Here is a 22,178-nt window from a genome sequence, read left to right as displayed (position 1 = left end):
AAAAAAACTTTAATGATTAAGAATGTAACGATATTATCAATATTGTGATATTGCATTAGAAAACTGTCTCGATATTATTGTGATCACATGACGATATGAAATGATAGGTCTTTTATATAATATTTAAACTTCTTGTTCTAACATGAAAGGTCTTTAAAGTTGTGTTTTGGGTCAGCATGCTTTGTCAAATTAACTAAAACCGAAAGCACAATATGGCTTAGGCTAATCCCTTCATCAAGTCTGTTTTCGCTGCACTTTTCAAAGCAAAGCACACACTTCATTCAGGCGATCAGCTCTTGATCCGGTGATTTCCGTGCCTCAGAACGTCTCGTCTCAGTTCACAGTAAATGCAGTGAACTTGTTTATTGCATGTGCTGTGAGTTTAGTGTGCGTTTAGGAGCGCAACAGCCACCAGTTATGCTTTATTTTCACGGCAGATGATTACAGCATTTCAGTAGATTTGTAGTGATGTGTTTTTTAAGCCTGTTTTCACTGAAGTTGGAGTTTTCTGTCAAAATAAAAGCTGTACTCAGGGTTGCCAGGTTTTCACAACAAAACACACCCAATTGCTACTGAAAACTAGCACAATCGTGTTTTGAGGGGGGCCCCCATTAAAAATCACATTCATGAGGATAAAATACACTTTTTTTCGTTGGGGCTCTCCTGGTAAATTCGCATTTCAGGGACTAAATATGACGTTATTGGGGTCACCTCAGCCTACAGCAACAGTGTAGAAGTAGCCCAATTATGCGGGAAAACTGCGGACTTGGCAACACTAGCTCTACTGCAGTTTCTGTCAAAATAAAAGCTTAAAAGTGCAGAATGAATTGCTGACAGTCCAACTTGTTACTGTAGTCCAACTTCAAAATATCTCTTTCAAGTGTAGAAACTAGGAAAGGAGTGTTGTGATTTCCCTACTGTATTGTAAAGCAAAAATAATATACCTATAAACTATTCATTTTAATTTATTTTGCAGTGCAATTGCTTTACAATATAACAGTAATGTATCTATTACTGTCATTGTTGTTGTTATTATTATTTTCTAACTTGTTTGGCTTACTAAAACACCAGTGTGAATGTAATATAGACTGAGACAGTATATCACAACTAAAAAGAATATCACTGACGTTTTTATGACTTAAGTTTTCTTGGGTTGGAGCTGTTGTTTTGAACTGTCAAAGTGCATTAGATCAAATAATTTAACTTTAAAATTCAATTCCAATTCTTCATTTGTCTTTTTGTCTTTGTTTTTAGAATTTTTTGCAATGAATATCATGTGGACTTCATATCGTGATATTATCTTTTTATTGTATGCAATAATTAATTTGATATTAATTAATTATTGTATGCAATAATTAAAATGAGAAAAAAAAGAGCACAACATATATTTAAATGTTTTTCGTATACAAGAATTAAATTAAGAAAAAATAGTGCAACAATATTATTACACAGTTTTTATAGTGTACAATAATTAAATTAAGAGTCAAAAAATAAAAAAGAGCTATTTTTGTATGTAATAATTAAATTAAGAAAAAAATGAAGTACAACAAATATTATAATGCTATTTTTGGTATGCACTAATTAAATTAAGAAAAAAATAGTTAAGAACATGGGTTTTGAACTGTCAAAGTGAATTAGATAAAATAATTTAATTTAAAATGTACACAATTTTAAATGTTTTCAAATTTCATTTGTTTTTTTTTTTTTTTAAATATTGCAGTAAATATCGTATTGTGGACTTCATATCGTGATATCATTACATCTCTTTTAATGGTAGATTTGTTTGTTACAAACACACAGCTTTTCACTTCACAGGATTGTAATTGATGGACTGGAGTGGTGTGGATTACTTGTGGATTATATTTAGGTTGTTATAAACTGTTTGGATTCTCATTCTGACGGCAAGTGATGTAATGCTATATTTCTCCAAATCTGTTCTGACAAAGAAACAAACATCTACATCTTGGACGGCCTGAGAATGAGTAAATCTTTAGCAAATTTTCATTTTAGAGTGAAATTATTTCTATAAAGTCGGATGGGTCTGAATGGCTGTCAGTGGTTTTATTATTCAGTCACTAAAAGTGATTCCAGCAATATCGTTCTGTGCTGTTATGCTGTTATCATTACGATTGTAGTGTGGATTTGTCCATACTCAGAATTTGACCAATTATTAAAAGTTTATTGTTACAGTTTTTATGTTTGGGGTGAACAGCCCTCAACCGATTACAACTAGAGAAGACCATAAAATCTTCATCAGTGTTGTATAAGTCACAGAGGGTCATGTACATGGGCTTATCTTCGGGCCAACGCATTGGTTTTGCACTTGATGAAGCGCTTTCCCGCTCTTGGCTCTGGATTTTGATGATAAGCATATGTTATCTTGCATGAGCGATCTCGCACCACTGTCTCGCTCGGGACAGGATGTTTTCTTCAACAAACCTCAGACCGAACAACACCGCACATATGTCAGCTCTTACCAGCGCGAGCGGCATGCCTCGAGTGCTTTGCTCTTTGAAAATAAACTTCCTCGAAATGAAACAAGGACTGACAGGCAGATCAAACAAAATGCCCAGTGAGAAGGAAATAGTATCTGTCATTTTTAGGAAGTTTTATTCTGATTGGTGCTGGCAGGGTGCTTGCGCTAGCAAGAATTGAGATTAACTGTACGCACACTTTAACACACGCTCTATGACTTTTACAGTGAATGATTAAACCGGTGTGGTTATGACAGTAAGTTTGTCCGAATTTGGTAAATGTTTGGATGGATTCTGATTTATTAATAAATATGGTTTAGGAAAAGAGCTTGACTGTGGTCACTTTCCATCCAAAAAGACAAACAAGAAAGAAATTAATTCTGTTATGACCTATTTTAGGACTTTATCTGCATCACAATTAAGCCTAATTCCCATCAAATTCTCATTACCATAATGAGTCCCAGTATTTTCCTACTGACTTTTTGTTCCATTATTGTTTCATTATTCTTAGTAATGATTCAGTAATGTCTTATGACACAATTTTTATTGTATACAATAATTAAGTTAAGAAAATATGTTGTAATACAATTTTAATTGTATACAGTAACTAAATTAAGAAAAAATAGAGTATAATATATATATTATAATGCTATTTTTATTGAATACAATAATTAAATTGAGAAAAAAATAGAGTACAACAAATATGAAATAAGAATGCAATTTTTGTATGCAGTAGTTAAGAACAAAAATACAATACAGCAAATATTATAATGCTATTTTTGTATGCATTAATTAAATTAAGAAAAACTAGGTTACAACAAATATTATAACGTTATTTTTATTGTATGCAAAAATTAAATTAAGAATAAAAAATAGAGAGCCACAAATATTATAATGCTATTTTTTGTATGCATTATTTAAATTGAGAAAAAATAAAGTGCAATAAATATTATAATGCCATTTTTATTGTATACAGTAATTAAAAAGAGAAAAAAAAATAGAGTACAACAAATATTATGATGCCATTTTTTTATGCAATAATTTGGGTAAGAAACAGAGTACAACAAATATTATAACATTCTTTTTATTGTACTGTTTTTATTGTATACAATAAAAAAAAGAGTACAACAAATATTGTAACACTTTTTATTGTATGCAACAACTAAATTAAGAATAAAAAATACAGTACAACAAATATAAAAATTATAATTTTTAAAATTGTATATGATAATTAAATTAAAAATTAAAAATAGAGTACAAATATTATAATGCTATTTTATTGTATACAATAATTAAATAATGAATCGAAAAGTAAAAAAGAGAACAACAAATGTAATGCTGTTGTTATTGTATACAATAAATTAAAAATAAAAATGTATAGGCTACTTAACAGTATTGATAATAATAATAGTTATTTTTGTTCCCATTACTTTAATGAAAATATAGACGAAATGTGCATGATTGTCATGAAAAAATATCACGATACAAAATTGTTCTAATTGTAGGCTCTATTTACAGGTAAAATATAATTTCTAACTTAATAACTTATTTCTTTCATATAGTTTTGAGGTAAAAGATATGTTTTTGACAAGTTTTGTGAGATTTGCCTATGTAATGTCTACCATAAATTCTTAATATTCTTAATAGACAGTGCTTTTATTGAACCTGGGTGGATATTGTAATATTTATGTACAGTCTGTAATGTTTACCTTACATCATTTCTATCACTTTCACTATTTAGCCACCCTTACAGTGCAAAGACAGTAAAGTGAAGTTTACCGGAAGACATGACGTCTGACATTGAGAAGTTCATTCGCAGTGCGCGGTCGGTTCTCATACTCAGACTGGCGGTGTGCATCTGCCTACTTTTTATTATGTCTGACTTAAGGTGTCTGCGGGGATAGTTGATTTGCACTTGTATTTATTGACGGCAGACTTTTTAAGGACAGGGGTTAGGATTTCATTACAGAGCTCTGCAAGTTTCTGCGTCAGCACTGTTTGCTTTAACACACACATATATAAATGGTGTCCTTATCGCCAGCTTGGAGAGTGAATGTTGATCCGTAACCTTTATGAGAGGCGGCGCGGTGAGTCATGCAGTCATCCTCGGGTCCACTGCGAGCATCTGTGTTTGAGTAATTTATGTTATGAGCCTATTATGAAGCCAACAAACGAGGAACCATAGATAGGCCTACTGTGTATTTTAAGTGTCACCTACTTAAAACCAGGAAAAGAGCTGTGTTTACATGGTACATAAAAACCGTGGCAATCTGTCAACCTGGTGACCCGTGAGTTTTGAAGTCCTCATTCAGCGAGAGGTGTTTACTTTGTATAAAGTGGGTTAAACTTGTATCTTATTGAAACATACAGTAGCACTCAAATTCTTTGTGTGCATTGAAAAAAACCTCAGTTTTGACCTCATGTGGTGACGTGTCTAAGTTGTCCCAATGTGTTCATTGTCATTGCTCAACTCGCACGTGTTTCGTTGTGTGTTTCTTGCCAATTTCTTAATTTATTACAGTAACCTTAGACTTTCTCGGCTAATAAACGTGCGATACGACATTATTTACGACGCCCCTAAGAATAACGCTTGCGTTCTGTTACAGTGAAACAGATTTTCCAAATTATAACATATTTCTCTTTCTATCTCCTGTTTTCTGTCAAAAACTCTTTTTCTCTGTCTTATTTTAAAGGCTCATACTGTTAATGTACACACTTTGGGTTAGGATATTTTTAGTTTTTTTTAACAATCTCTTATGCTCACCAAGGCTGCGTTTATTGGATCAAAATTACAGTAAAAACAGAAATATTGTGAAATATTATTACTATTTAAAATAATTGTTTTCTATTTGAATAAGTTGTAAAATTTAATTTATTCCTACAATGCAAAGCTGAATTTTCAGCATCATTACTCTGGTGTTCGGAGTCATATAATCCTTCAGAATCATTCTAATATGTTGACTTGAAAACAGTTTTTGTGCCAGGGTTGCCAGGTCTACAAGACCAAACCAGCCCAATCGTGTTTTTTTCCACAGTTTTTCCTTCTGTCAGTGGTCCGCTTCTTCAAAATCGCATTCTGAGGAGATCAGTTTAACCTGTGGACTTCAAAAACAACACGTTGCAAAAGTGTAAAAGCAGCCCAAATCCACTGAAAAACCATGGACTTGGCAACCCTGTTTTGTGCAGTGATACATTTTTTGATAAATAGAATGTTCAAAAGAACAGCATTTGTTTGAAAGAGAATCTTTTGTAACAGGTCTTTTCTGCTATGTTTGATCGGTTTATTGCATCCTTGGTGAATGAAATGATTTTTTTTTGTGTGTGTGTGTGTGTGTGTGTGTTTTCAGACTAGTGGAAAGAAAACATCCAAAAGACACTGTTAAATTCTTTTATAGCACTTTATCTATTTGTGTCAATAGATTTCAATTACAATACATATTTTTAAAGGCCGTTTTCTCAAAATGAGTTTTTTTCTCCTACACTGAGCCATAAATCTCAACTTCAGTAGCACTTACACACACCAAACTGTACATTTTTATTCCTGTCATTATCCTGAAGGTTTTTACAGAGGGATTTCTGTCTGTTCTACGTATTTTCTGAATTGTGGAGTAACAAAACGAGATGCCCAAAATTCCCTCTGTAAAAACATTTGACTCTAATATATGACCCTGGACCACAAAACTAGTCTTATTTACAGGTAAAATATAATTTCTAACTTAATAACTTATTTCTTTTATATAGTTTTGAGGTTAAAGAAATGCTTTGATAGGGTTTGTGAGATCTGCCTATGTAATGTCTACCATAAATTCTTAATATTCTTAACATATAGTGTTTTATTGAACCTGGGTGGATATTGTAATGTTTATGTACAAAGTTTAGAGGAAGATGTGACATCTGTTTTTGATTCCTGTCTATATCCTGAAGGTTTTTACAGAGGGATTTGGTTACAGTAAATATAATTTGCTTGATTTTATAAAACAAATTTATTCTGTCAAAAAATTAAAAATATATTGTTTTCTGAATTATGGAATGACAAAATGAGATACCCAAAATTCCCTCTGTAAAAACATTTGACTAATATGTGACCCTGGACCACAAAACAAGTCTTAAGTCGCTGGGGTATATTTGTAGCAATAGCCAAAAAATACACTGTATGGGTCAAAATTATAAATTTTTCTTTTATGCCAAAAATCATTGGCACATTAAGTAAAGATCATATTCCATAAAGATATTTTGTAAAATTCCTACTTTAAATATATCAGAATGTAATTTTTAATTAGTAATATGCATTGGTAAGAACTTTATTTGGACAACTTTAGAGGCGACTTTCTCAATATTTTGATTTTTTGTACCCTCAGATTCCAGATTTAGGTTCTATCTCGGCCAAATATTGTCCTATGTAAAATTTTTTTATTTATTCAGCTTTCAGATGATTTATAAATCTCAATTTCAGAAAACTGACCCTTATGACTGGTTTTGTGGTCCAGGGTCACATATGTCAACAAAATTAAGAATTTTGAAACTGACTTTAGATTTTTGCACTAGAAATGTATGCAAATTAGCACATATTTAATTAAATAATGCCTTATTTGCGTATTTAAACCAAAAATTTTAGAAAACTTGCAGTACAAAATTGTTTGCAATTATCAGTGTAATCAATCAACTGGGTAAGTAAGGTGAACTATTAGTTAATTTGCAGTGTCTCGCCTTAAATAAATAACTGACGATAAACTACTGAATGGTAGACGTCCACCTGAACAAAAGCGCAGACCTTCAGCTTGTTATTTAGGGGCTGTTCACACATAAAACGCTTACAAGGTGTAATGGAATAGACAAAAACACAATGCGTTTGAGATTAAGAACAGTCAGTCTTGCCTGTGGCAAGAAAAACATTGAGAAACTGCAGACTGATGCAAGAATGTATCCTGTGTGAATGGCTCAATAGATTACTGTGTGATTTTTAGACTTACTTTGACTCAAAGTCAAAATGAAACTGTTAGAAGATAAATGCATACAAGCATGTGTGTCTATATGGCCTATATATGGCTCTTAAACCTTTTGTAAACATTTCTAATCCTCTCTCCTACAGTGTTTGTTGTTGTTTGAAAGTATGCAATGAATCAATCAGGACCGAAATAACCTGCTTGTCCTCTTCTCTCCTCCTCTTCCTCCTGTTCTTCCTCTCTGTGTGCTGCCCTCTGCTGCCCCCTGTCCTCCTCTGCTCCAGCGGCTGCTCCTCTGCCTCCAAACTGCTCCTCTGGTTCTGCAACACTAGGCCCGTTCCTGTCTAGTGCTGCGTGGGGAGTTTTCAAGTGAGTCCTTGTCACACTCACACACACTCTTTTCTTTTCTCATCACTTCAGCGTCTGACTTCGCCTCATTCTTTCACCGTGCCCTCATACATTTAAAAGGCTTAATGGTTTGTAATGCACGTGTCTGTTTTTGTGCATGTCCTTGTATACGCAGATTTATTCTACATTAGGTACGTCTTCATGCTGGAAAATAGTGGCGCTTTCATTAGTCAGCTTTTTGTTTACCATCGTGCTGTGAATGGAGGTTCATTCAGTATGCTTATACGCGAGTGTCACAGTCGCTAATCACGCAACCCAGTTATTGTGTTCTTTACGGTGCATTCAAAAGGTTGAAATAATATGTTCGTTTTAGAAACTCTCCATTAATTACGAAAGGTAAACATCACTTCTAACATTATTGATGCTGAGAGTTAGGGATTTGAACAAACTGCTAATAACACCTCAGAAGATGTGAGACCTTGAATGTCTCCTCCACAGGTGTAGCCTATTTTTCTAAGTGTGTTTATAGATCAGTAAATATGCTGTAAGTGCACTGCTTTCAGCGTAAGACTGCTTCACCTTATTTACACGTGAGAAACAAGCAACATCAGAACTGCCTGCTTTACTGTAAAATGATGGCATGGTTACATGAGATGGTTAGATTTTGGAGTTGCCACTGTCTGTTTCATATTAATCTTTTGTTTTTAATGCCAGACTTCATTTATTTGTTTATTATGAATAATCTTCTTTTGTTTTGTGCATCAAGTTCAGAAATGAGTTGGAGTGGCTTTCATTTGTAAATATTTAATTGACTGGATTATTGTAAAATATTAACATTTTAAATAATACATAAAATGTTAATGAAACTACAATATGGTTTAATTTGTTAACATTAATTAATGCGTGTTTACAGATATATTATGGATTTTAATGCTTTTAATAGTTAATATTTAATACATACAATAATATATACAATTCTTAATACTTAATATATACATTAATACATATATTATTCTTTATTTCTGTTAATGTGTAGCTCTACATGTACAGAACTATTTTAATAGTATTGGGTTAGTATAATTTATTTACTTTTTTTAAATTAATCATTTTATTTGGCGAGGATGCTTTAAATTGATCAAAAGTGAAAGCCTTTGTACTTTTTATTCATCAAAAAAATTCTGAAAAAATTTTAACAAAACTATGAAGCAACTGTTTTCAATATTGATAATAATCGGAAATGTTTTTGAAGAGCAAATCAACATATTAATATGATTTCTGAAGGATCATGTGACACTGATGCCTGCAGAAATGATGCTGAAAATTCAACTTTGCATCAGATAAATAAATTATATTTTAAAATATACCCACATTTTAAACTGTAATACTATTGCACAAGATTTTACGGTATTTTTCATCAATTTAAATAACTTTCAAAAACATGAAAAAATATTACTAACTCTAAACTTTCAAACGGTAGTGTACATATTTAGTTGTAATATGTTTTATACACTTTTTTATTGTTTGTAATTAAATTAACAATGAATAATAAATATAATGTACACTACCAGTCAAAAGTTTTTGAACAATAAGATTTTTATTATATTTTTTTAAAGAAGTCTGCATGTGTTTGATACAAAGTACAGCAAAAACATTACAATTTTGAAATATTTTTAATATTTAAAATAACTTTTCTATTTGAATGTATTTTGAAATTTAATTTATTCACAATTTAATTACATGATCCTTCAAAAATCAATGTAATATTGTGATTTGCTGCTCAAAAAAACATTTATTATTATTATGTTGAAAACGCTGAGTAGATTTTTTTCAGGTTTCTTTGATGAATAGAAAGTTCAGATCCAAACATTTGAATGGTACAGTGTATAATGTTACAAAAGCTTTTTATTTTAAATAAATGCTCATCTTTGGATCTTTGTCCTGAAAAAACATGTAATTAAATTTTAAATATTGATAATAATAATAAATGTTTCTTGAACAGCAAGTCAGCATATTAGAATGATTTCTGAAGGATCGTGTGACACTGAAGACTTTAGTAATGATGCTGAAAATTCAACTTTGATCACAGGAATAAATTACATTTTAAAATATATTTAAATAGAAAGCAGTTATTTTAAATAGTAAAAATATTTCAAAATTTTACTGGCTGTGTATCGTGAGCAGAAGAGACTAATTTAAAAAACATGTCAAATCTTACTGTTCAAAAACTTGACTGTTAATGTATATTTATTAAATACAACAAACTTTACAAACTATTTTTTATCAATTTCCTGCAGAATATCTAGAACTATATCATAGTCTATAGCCTGTCGTGTTTTCAAATTACTCATACGTGACGATAAAAGAATTTGCTCTTATCGCCCACCTCTATATCAAAGCATTAAAAACAGCTCTGAGTGTTATGATTGAGGTGCTGTATGCTCGTGGCTTGTTTCCATGAGACAGACTCCCGCTTTCCTCCTAATGAGCACAAGCTCGCGGGAGCAGCATGTGACGAGCGCACTCCTCTCATGCAGGTTTCGCTAAATTATCCTTTGCCAATAATTGCAGTTTCGCTCGTGTTTACATGCCGCGTTGATGCCTCATCACCTCGGAAAGTTTTGAGGCTTTCTTCTCAGTTCACAACTTTGTAAAGATCAATAGGTGTGATAAATTGAGAAGACGGCTTTTAAACAGCAAGTCAGGGGCAGCTGGTTCTGTGTTAGCATAAGACGACATTATTATTCAGCATTGAGAGTGAATGATTTCCTCCCTGTGCTGGCCGAGCTGACTTTGTTCAACGTGACATGCAGAAACGTACCTCAGAGGAGCGTCGCGCAGGGCCGTCGGTGAACCCGCAACACGCATCAATATTCTTCTAATTGTCTGGGCTGATGTATCCAGAGCTATGAAATGCTCAGAGCCTTGAGCTTCTGGTAATTTGACTGTTATTATAGCAAATCAATGGCCAAGCAGCCCAGGTTACTGAAGACAAAGGGTCTAAACTGGAGCCGAGAGACCACTGCGTCTAATAAGACGTTTGGCGTGTGTTATTAGGTATTTATGACCCCAAAATATTGACTTTCCTACATTTATACCATGATTTGCAGAAGACTTTCTGGATGTGCACATATTATATTTTCTAAGTCAGAATAAGTATGTTGTTTCAGTTTTATCTGTTTTGCTGAATGACGATGGAACGAAAGTTATTTGAAACATTAAAGTTGACACTTTACTTGCATTTAATGATTCCTGTGTATATAAAATCACTTCAGTAAATTTTATTTGACTCGTCTTTGACCCATAGTCCTCGAAACTTGTTTATGAAGACAGCTTTGACCGTGAGATAGTTTTATCTTTTTATGTAGAGGAGCTGTGTTTTGTATCAAGTGCTGTAGTAATTAAGTGTAAACAGCAAGAGCTCTACACTTTATGTTTCTTTGAGGTTGTGAAAAACTGAGTCTGAAAACCCAAATGATCAAAATACAGTCTAATTACTGCAATCACTGTTTTGCAGCTTCTTTTGTGGCATCTTTGACAATTTTTTTATTTTTATTTTTTCATTTTCATTTAAAAAAAAAAAAATATATATATATATATATATACATATAATATATATATATATATATATATATATATATATTTTTTTTTTTTTTTTTTAAATAAGCATAAATGACTTTGTCTTATTTGTGCTGTAATATAAATTTTTTTTGACAATAAAGCATGTTTTATAGAACTTTTATTGTTACACCAATGATTTTTAGTGCAATAAAAAGCTCTTTTATTAACATATATATTATTATATATGTATTTTTATAACAATATATATATTATTATATATGTGTTTTTATGACAGTAGATATATATATATATATATATATATATATATGTCAAAAAGAAATATATGCTTTTAAGTGCACTAAAAATCATTGCTGTAACATATAGATTTTTATTTTGTATATTTAAATAAGCATAAATTACTTGTTTATTGTTTATTTTCCCCACAAGTATCACCATTTATTTATTTATATATATATATATAGATATATATATATATATATATATATAAAAACTTAGATATTTTTATATATTTTTATTTTATATATTTTTAGATATATCTGTCTTATTTTTATTTCTTATATGTATTATTTTAGATTTTTTATTTAAACACAAATATATATATATATATATATGTGTGTGTGTGTGTGTGTGTGTACTTGTTTTTGCTACATTGTGGGGACCAAATGTCCCCACAAGGATAGTAAAACCTGAAATTTTTGACATTGTGGGGACTGGCTTGAGGTCCAAAGGTACAAAAGCTTATAAATCATACAGAATGAGTTTTTTTTGAGAAAGTAAAAATGCAGAAAGTTTTCTGTAAGGGTTAGGTTTAGGGGTAGGGTTAGGGTAAGGGGATAGAAAATACAGTGTGGACAGTATAAAAACCATTGCACCTATGGAGAGTCCCCACAAGGATAATAAGCCAGATATGTGTGTGTGTGTAATATTAGAGATTTTTATTTAATATATTTAAATAAGCATAAATGACTTATTTGTGATATGTTGTTTTTTTTGTTTTTTTTTTTTGTATTTAAGCACATTTTCCCCATAAATATCACCATTTTTAATTTTATTATTACACCAATTATTGTTAGTGTACTAAAAAGCATTATATATATATATATTTTTTTTTTTTGTGTTATGTATGTATTTTTATGACAGTTAAAAACATTATTACACTACTTAGTTTTGTAATATATAATTATATACATCTTTAAGCATAAATGACTTTGCCATATATATATATATATATATATATATATATATATATACATCACAAATTACTTTTTTCTTTTGTAATATTATTTTTATGACCAATTATTTATGACAAGCACATTTGATTATATTTAGTGCACTAAATACATGTGTATATATATATATTTTTCTCAGAAATTTCATTTTATTTATTTTATAAGTTTCTTTTATTCAAAAAGGCACAAATGACTTTCTTATGTGTGCTTTGTGATATTATTTTTATGACAGGTAAGCACATTTCTTCCACAAGTATCCCGTTTTTTTTATTTTCATTAACACAGGAATTATTCTTACTGCACTACAAAGTATGAGTACAGTGATTACATTTTTTATTTTATATATTTTTAAATTTAAATAAGCATAAATGCCTTTCTTATTTGCGCTTAACTTTACTTTGAGAGATTCGTTCAAATGAGCGAGCCTGCTTAAACTAATCTCAAAACGTGTCGCTCTTGTTTGAACAGGGAAAATGACTGTCGTGCCGTAATGTCTTTCAACGGTGGGTGGTGTTTGGTGAAATAATTGGATTTGCCTGATAAAATATAAATATATATACAGTGGTAAGAGAGCTGAAACTATTTGATTATTTAATGTTTCATTTATTTTAACACAAGCTCACTGAGAGTGGCTTCTGGCAGGAATATTATTACCCTTGAGAAAATTATGTCACTCGGTTCAGTGCGTTTACATCCATAAACAGCTGGATAAAAGAGTGGATTTTGGGAACACATGGAGTACGCATAACCCCGTCTGCCAACACAAATGTTCACTTCCACCCCGTCAGATGGAAATAGTCCAGCTTTCAGGAGTCAACTGTTACCCCGTTGCTCTTAAAAGCCAATGCGATCTTGGTGTCCCGTATTTGATTTGTGTTTTTATTTCACGGCCAAGACACGGCAAAGACCCACAGGAAGAGGGTCAGGAAGATCTTGTGTGGTGCAGATAGCAGCGCCATTTACAGAGCTATAAGCATCATGGTTGTCATAGCTCTTTGAATGGTACTGCCATATGCACTGAACTATCAGCATCTCGCTCCTACTATCTCTTTCCAAAGGTTTTGTAAGTCTCTTCTTTCATTTAAGCACTGTCCTTGTTTCTTTTATTCATTTGAAATTTGTGTTTTTCATATCCAGTTGTAACATTTCTCAGAGCGCCTTGTGCAAACATAAACTCACTTACCTCAGAACACCCTAGCAACCGCTCACATCACCCTAGCAACTGCACAGCAGCACATTAACAACCACTCTAAGCACATTAGCAATACCCTGGCTGAGTTTTGCAAACACCACTCACATTTGCTACGGAAAATGCAAAAGTTTAGTTTAATGAACTGTTTAGTTTCCTGCAATGTCAAGTTAAGTTGAAATGTCTGTTAGCTCGAGTCGATGCCCTCTAATTGGAGTTACTCTTCTCTAACTGGGTTTTAATAAAGGCTGAACATTTATTATGCAGAGGAAAATTACATGTCCACTGGATCTTGTCAGTAACATTTTGGCAGGGACGACAGCACTGAAACTGACCATTAGAAGAGGTGTGAGTGTTTGTGTAGTTTGCTTGTTTTCATGGGAAAAGCTTGTGTTTTTCCCTAATGAGCACATGCGCTCGTAGGACAAAGTGGGGTAAGATGTGCCGCACCCTTGATCTCACAAAATGTGCACAATTTTGTCACATGGACTTACACTGTTATTTAAAAATTTAGGGCTGGACAGTTTTTGTAATGTTTTTGAAAGAATTATCTTATGCTTTACCTTATTTAATCAATTATACAGTAAAAATATTAATATTGTGAAATATTATAAAAAAAAAATTCTATATTAATATTAAAATGTAATTGATTCCTGTGATCAAAGCTGAATTTTCAGCATCATTACTTCAGTCTTGAGTGTCACATGATCCTTCAGAAATCATTCTAATATGCTGATTTGCTGCTTAATTATTAATAATGGTTCTTATTATCATCAGAGTTTAAGAGTTTTTGCTGCAAAATATTTTTGTGTATTTTTGTGGAGTATTTAGTTGTAATAGATTTTTTGTGCAAAAATTATGTCGTTATTTTCACCTTTTTAATCAAAATCAATTTGCTGCTCAAGAAATATTAACAAAAAAATGAAATAAAAACATTTGATCAATAAAATGCATTTTTGCTGAATAAAAGTTATTTTCTGATTTTTCTTTTATCAAAATCATACAGATTTTCTGCTCAAGAAACATTAACAATCAAATTAAATTAAATTAAATTAAAACATCTGATCAATGTAACACATCCTTGCATAATAAAAGTTTTTTTTCTCATTTTTAATCAAAATCATACTGATTTGCTGCTCAAGAAAAATTAACAATAAAATAAAATAAAAACATTTGATCAATAAAATACATTTTTGCTGAATAAAAGTTATTTCTTTTCTCATTTTTTAATCAAAATCATACTGATCTGCTGCTCAAGAAACATTAATAATAAAATAAAATAATAAAATAAAAACATTTGATCAATGTAATGCATCTTTGCTAAATAAAAGTTATTTATTTTCTCATTTTTAATCAAAATTATACTGATTTGCTGCTAAAGAAACATTATTAACAATAAAATAAAGTAAAATAAAATAAATAAAATAAAATAAAAACAAATGATCAATATAATGCATCCTTGCTGAATAAAAGGTATTTCTTTTTTTTAATCAAAATTATATTGATTTGCTGCTCAAGAAACATTATTACCAATAAAAAACATTTGATCAGTGTATTACATCCTTGCTGAATAAAAGTTATTTATTTTCTATTTTTTAAATCAAAATCATATTGATTTGCTGCTCAAGAAATGTTATTAAAAATAAAATAAATACAATAAAATAAACTGTTGAAAATGTTGAAAACAGCTGTGCTGCTTAATATTTTGTAGAAACCATGATATATTTTTGAGAATTGACGAGTAGAAAGTTATTTGAAAGAAATCTTTTAAATCGCTATTTAGTCACTGTTCATCAATTTAATGCATTCTTGAAAAGTACATAAAAGTATTAATTTCCTTCAAACAAAACAAATCTGACCTCAGACTTATGCTTTTTTGCAGGTCAAGCTAATTTCTACATTTCAGGGAAAACAAAAGAAATGTATCTACATCTAAAAATATGTATCACACATGATTAGCTAACTGATTTTTATGTAAATTATTCACATATTCCCAAATGATTCAACTTACCCCTTGACACACTGCTGTTTATCCTCACGTTATGTCATACTTAAATGACCCTGTGTTCTAGGTGCTTTCTCATAATTAATGCTGATAGCAGACACCTTACTGTATAATTGTGCATTTATAATTAGAATGTATGGATTTTTTCTTAGGCAGACAACAGCTTAGGTAAAATGCGGTACAGCTTACCCCGCTCTCCCTCATATACAAATGTATCGTACTCAGAGGCCCTTTTAAAACTTAGACCAGTCAAAGAGGCACCTCCTCTGTTTGTAAAAAGTTTCCTTTTGCTCCCTAATGCAAACAAATAAGTATTCGAGGAGCGAATCAATTGTTCACAGTAAACAGCTTAAAGTGTTCTCAAATCTCTGCAGTTAAAAGTAAACTTGTGGATAATGTTCATTGCCGTGCGTCTCCCCTGAGCCCATTAACTCCGGCAGAATAAGGCGAGCCCTGATAAAGTTTTTGTGGTGGAGTGCTGTTTCTATATCAGGTCATAAAGTAAAAACAAAGAGGTAGCTCTATTATTAGCCCTTATAAGTTATGTAACAGCAATCATTGCATGAGAATAATGGGGCACTTGGAGGAGTCCAGCCGTGCCCGGCATTCCTCGTTTCTATCCAGCAGTATTTTTCACAGCACAAGGAGTTGGAGCCAAACTTTTAAGAATGCTGATTGTTTGTTTTCTAAAAGTTGCATTATCCTTAGTGCTCTCTTGCTCTCGTAAACCACTGTTTTGCTTCAAACTGCAGTTCTCATGATCACACCGCCTGCTATTTAACTTCACAATCTGTTTCTTAGTGTCTAAAGCCTTTTAAAATATATGCTACCAGCCAAAAATTTAAAAGTATATGTGTGTATATACATATATAGATATATATGGGTCATTAACGTTTAGGGATTTTCAACAGGCCAGTTTTAAAAAACAAAAATAATAATATCTGTTGTAATTGTTCAAGCATTAAGACACGATTTCATATAAAAAATTTTAAATTAAGTGATTTTAGTGTTTTTTCGTCTAGATGAAATGGTCTTAGCCTTAAAAAATGTCATATGGTGTGACCATGATTTATATTAAAATTAATTAATTTCCTTATTATGCTTAACATTTTTTAGATGTTCTTAGTAATTAAAGTGTTTAGAAACAAAGTATTTACATTTCTTTTGAGTTTTTGTAAATATTGATTAATATTTTTGTTCTACAGCTTCACAGTTGCCTTCTTTACATGTAGTTGTAAGCAAATTATTTTTCCTGTGAATTGCATAAAACTGATCAAAATGGTTTAAAAATACCATTCACTTATGTAAACTGTAGCAGTGATTCATATTTCAACCACAGAAATTAGATGTTTTATTTTTTTATTGGTTGGACCACATGATGAGTGGTCGCTCCAAATGACACAAAGGCCCTATATAATATTAAAATCCTATTTAAAGAGATGTGTGTGAAAAAAGCAGCACATGGCATTAACTGCAGGCATTTCTTTAGACTCAGTTATTTCTGATATTTGCCCAATCTTGGCTGCTCAATTGACCCTTCGCCGGAAGTTGGATTAACAGGCGATCCGTCATTTTTGTTAGACAAATTAATAAATATATAATAAATATACTAATAAATGTAGAATTACCAAACTCATATTACATGCTCTACATTTTTTTTTTTCACATTTTTTTCTCATATTATATAAAGATTAAACATAAACTGTCTGAAATGGCCCAAATTGCATAAAAATAGCATATTTCAAATGATACTAAAATAAAGTATTTTCATATGTATAAACCATCAATTGAATATAAAAGCACAAAAATCTGGGACATCGCACCGTGGTCGCACCGCATGATATTTGGTCGCACCACGTGATATTTCAGATTCAGTCAAAATTTACAAGCACAGAATTGGCCACCTGAACAAAACAAGCTAGCTCCCCACAAAAGGTCACCATGAAATTTATAATAAAAATAAATATTTGTAAAAATAACTTAATATTCATTGTTTTTTTTGAGGTCATACAACACGATATCCAAATGTGGTCAGTGCATACCATTAAAACGGATATTTTTTTTTCCAAATTTGAAAGAGAGTTACAAACCTGCTTGAGGCTATCATGGGTCATTGACAAATTGCTATATGATGCAAAGTCCAATCTTTGAATGAATTTCTACATAAAAGTCCCAAAATGGTCATTTCTGGAATGTCGCACTACATGATATTTCATAAAATAGAAATCATCGGACAAAGTTAGTTTTTATATTATGATGCAAATATAAATATAAATGCTTTGCAGTTTTATACTAGATTACAAAACACTTTGGAAATCATGCCAAATAATGCAGAAAATTAATCTAATTTTAAAAAGATGTTTCCAAAAAAGATGTTTCCGAAACAACAGTTATGGCCGGATGGTCTCACCACATGATATTTTGACACTAACAGAAAAGTTACAAACAACTAATCTTTGTTTGTTTTAATAATGTTCACAAAGGTTGCATTTATTTGATAAAAAATGCAAAAAAAAATCAGTAATATTGTGATATATTATTACAATTTAAAATATCTGTTCTCTGTTTTACTATATGTTAAAATATAATTTATTTCTGTGATGCAAAGCTGAATTTTCAGCATCATTACTGTGGTCTTCAGTGCCACATGATCCTTCGTATGCTAAAATATGCATTTGGAATATGCTTTTCCAAACTTGTTTACATTTTGCATACACTGCACTTTTATAATCTCAGTAATTTTATTTTACCCTCTGCCCACAGCTGTAAGATATAAAGTTTTGAGCGCTGATGTGTTTATAGTCTGACTGGTTTGTGGTCTGTGAGTGTTGTAATAATGTGGCGGTGGTTGGTCAATAGAGTCCCTCTGTCCTGCTGTGCCATAAAACACAACCAGAATAAACAAGCCATTTTAAGATGATCTGTGTTTGATGACAATTTAGCTCAAAGCTAGGAAATAACAAGCATGTAGCATAATTCTGCAAATAACCAATTTTCCTTTTTTTATTGTTATTAGTTCGGTTTCTCTCATTTGGAGTCCTAGACTCCCTGCAGGTCACTGTAAAGTAAATATCTTTATATATTCTCTTTTGATTAATCTTTGCTGCTGTATTTAATACTTCCATCCTGTGCTTTTGTATTTATTAGAGCTCATATGAAAAATACTTTCAGTTTGCTACAATAGATTCATTAAGCTTAATTTGGCTTAAAGGGAAATCTGTAAAGGCATGCATTTCTAATAACTATTTTACTGAAACATAATAGATGTTATAGTCTCAAGCAAATCCTTTAGATAAAGGGATCTTAGATAAAGATGACTTTTTAGTTGATTCAGTCATAAAGCTCAAAGGCCTTATGAATAGCAAAAGAAGAATACAGTGTACGGGGATTATTTTTGCTGCTTTCATGTAATATTTCTTTTAAATAAATGAAAATCGCTGTAGAAAGTGGCAAGCAATTTTGTCGTCTGCATCACTGGCTTTTGTGTAAGCCGAAGACTGGCATTCACATCAGATGAATGAAATACCATACAGTATAGCATATAAATTATATTTGACTGATGGTTAAAACACAAACGCTTCTTAGAAACAGAGCTGGTCATGTGAAGGTTTTTCTGATGTCACTTTATTTTTTATTCCTTTTGAAAGGCCAAGAATAGAAAGACTTGATGAAATCATAATTCCAAGAATAGAACTGAACTCTTAAATCATATATTCTGTATTACAAAAATGTTTTTGCTACATCTGAGTTATGACTGAGAATATATTGTTTATATTTTCATATATGACGGGAAAACCTTTTCGCTTCAAAGTTGCTCCTTTTGATGTGAATACCAGTTTTGTCTAAAACGTTTCTTCTTAAATTCCTAGAAATCAGGATCAGACATCAAATGAACATTTCCCTGAATTACAGTGTTTGACTCCTGGGCGATATGCCAGCTAACAGGAACTCTCAAACCTACAAACAAACATTCTTCCTTTAACAGCAGTGATGGGCATGTTACTTTAAAAAAAGTACTAGTTACTACTCACAAATAGAGTTACATCATTATAAAAGTAACTAATTACAAGGAAAAGTAACTATTGTGTTACTTTTTAAAGAAATGTTTAAATATGTCAAATAACTTGAATGTCCCCAGTATTAAAAATGTTAAATGAATAGACGCTAAATGGAATAAATTATTACTATACAACGTTGTACACTGTATATTTGGTATATTTGTAGCAATAGCCAAAAATACTTTGTATGGGTCAAATTTATCGATTTTTCTTTTATGCCAAAAATCATTGTTCCATGAAGATATTTTGTAAATTTCCTATCGTAAATCTATCAAAACGTAATTTTTGATTAGTAATATGCATTGCTAAGAACTTCATTTGGACAACTTTAAAGGCGATTTTCTCAATATTTTGTTTTTTTTGCACTCTCAGAATTTTTTTTTTTTTTGCACTCTTCAGATTTTCAAATAGTTGTATCTCGGCCAAATATTGTCCTATCCTAACAAACCATACATCAATGGAAAGCTTATTTATTCAGCTTAATTATTCAAAAAATGACCCTTATGACTGGTTTTGTGGTCCAGGGTCACATATTATCATCCCCCTACGGACACCTTGGCAATAGAATCACCATTGGCTAGTAAATTTTTGATAATTTAGCATTAAACTTTAGTAATTAGAACTTTAGTAATTAGAATAACCATGTATGAATGCATATTTGTCATGTTGACTTAACTTAGAACTGGTGGTGGTACTTAAGATATTGTAATTGAGTGTTTCTATAAAAAATTATAATAATACTGCTAAGATCAAAACTACTACGAATTCTACTACTAATAACAATTTAAAATGCACTAAGGATTAATGAGCTGCTGGGTTCATGAATATTAATCACGATGTCTGCGTTCGCTCAAACTGATTTGCTGAAATCAAAACAGGGAAGATAATAGGTGAGCGCCAGCCAATGAGATTGCCGTTTGAGCATTAGTTCCGCCTACTACAAGGGTAACCGGCAGTTCTTAAAAGTTAAAGAATTCTAAGGGAACTCTGTTATTTTGACAGGAAATACAACAAAGAATGTCGTTTACATGTAGCTTGTTAATTTTGTATGGTATAAGACTCTCTCGCTTTGTATCTTTCTTTGCGTCTGTGAGACAGCAACAGCTAGTCATGTGCCTTCACACTAGAGGTACGCAGCGCATCCATTCAGATGAACTGAAAAGTTGTCTGGGCTTTAAAGTGGTCATCGGATGCAAAGTTGACTTTTACATGTTGTTTGAACATTAATGTGTGTTGGCAGTGTATGTACACATCTACCCTATAATGAAAAAACTCCATGCAGTGGTTTTTAATTCATCTGTAAAAATAATATCCCCTTTTTCAAATCGAGCCTTTCTCAGATGCCTGTCAGTGTGGCGTCACACCGACGGAGGCCGCTCCCACGATAGTTGATTGACATGAGTGTTTTACCTCAGACCTGCCTTAAATCAGCTGTAACAGTCCGACCTCCATTGTTTTGATGCCAGAGCAGGGAAATAAGTTAGACAAGAGTATCTCCAATTGAGGTGTTGTGTTGTTGGATGTAATAATGAACGTAGTGGTCGTCATGTACTCCTGACATCTGAGCTGCTGAAGATGCGGTGGATTAAGTTTGTTTGTGAAGGGAATTCACCTCCCGATCTACATATATCCGTCTATGTTCGCGCAAATCATTCTTGATCCAGCTTCACTTACAGCAGAAGTGAGTATACGTTTTTTTTTTATGAATCTTTGCAATCGCCTTTCTTAGTAAAGTGCTAGTTAGCAAGTTTAGCGACTAAATGCAGCTAAATGTGGCTAAAGTAAACAGGCTCGTCACTCCACAGACAGAAGAGAGGGGCGGGGCGAGCAGAGCTCATTTGCATTTAAAGGAACAATCGCTCCTGAACGGGATGATTTTTGCAGAGCTGATTTTGACAAGGTAAAAAGGCTGTTGTTTTACACTACCACTACTTTTACACTAGACTTTTCATTAAGACCTTAAAGAATCATATCAACTTGTGGAAAATGGGCATCCGATGACCCCTTTAATAATGTTTTCAAAACATTATTTATGCTTCTTTCAAGGAATGGTGATCTCAGAATGTTCTGTATGCAAATGTTCAGAGAACATTAACATTCTAAAGTAACATTTACAATGTTTCCAAAATGATGAAATGGAATGTTCCATTTTGGAATGTTGGAACTTTCCGGTGTGGGAGATTGGGTGGGGGTTTAAACATTCAGAGAACATTCATAAATAACTTTTTAAAAACTAGAACATATTTTGTTGTAGCTGGGATTACATACAAAACATTGCACTGTGGCTCTGGTCATTGTCAGTCAACGCTGACAGTTCTGATCAGTGTTTATAAATCACACAACAGAATGATTC

The 22,178-nt window shown here is 31.8% G+C and overlaps 1 protein-coding gene across 2 annotated transcripts in view; it reads left to right on the top strand.

Moving 5' to 3' along the window:
- Window positions 1–22,178, top strand: part of htr4 (5-hydroxytryptamine receptor 4) — a 136,636-nt gene that overhangs the window by 99,900 nt on the left and 14,558 nt on the right. The window contains exon 7 of one of the 2 annotated variants that reach the window (XM_051128358.1): window positions 7,702–7,786. The exons of the other annotated variant lie outside the window; for it this stretch is intronic. Coding sequence (XP_050984315.1) covers window positions 7,702–7,765 — 64 coding nt within the window. The 3' untranslated portion in view covers window positions 7,766–7,786. The remainder of the gene's footprint in view (window positions 1–7,701; window positions 7,787–22,178) is intronic. 2 annotated transcript variants of the gene reach the window in all.

The sequence above is a fragment of the Labeo rohita genome, chromosome 14, assembly GCF_022985175.1.
Source record: "Labeo rohita strain BAU-BD-2019 chromosome 14, IGBB_LRoh.1.0, whole genome shotgun sequence".
Taxonomy (NCBI): Eukaryota; Metazoa; Chordata; class Actinopteri; order Cypriniformes; family Cyprinidae; genus Labeo; species Labeo rohita.
Note: the sequence above shows the minus strand (reverse complement) of the source record. Positions and strands in the feature narration are given on the sequence as shown.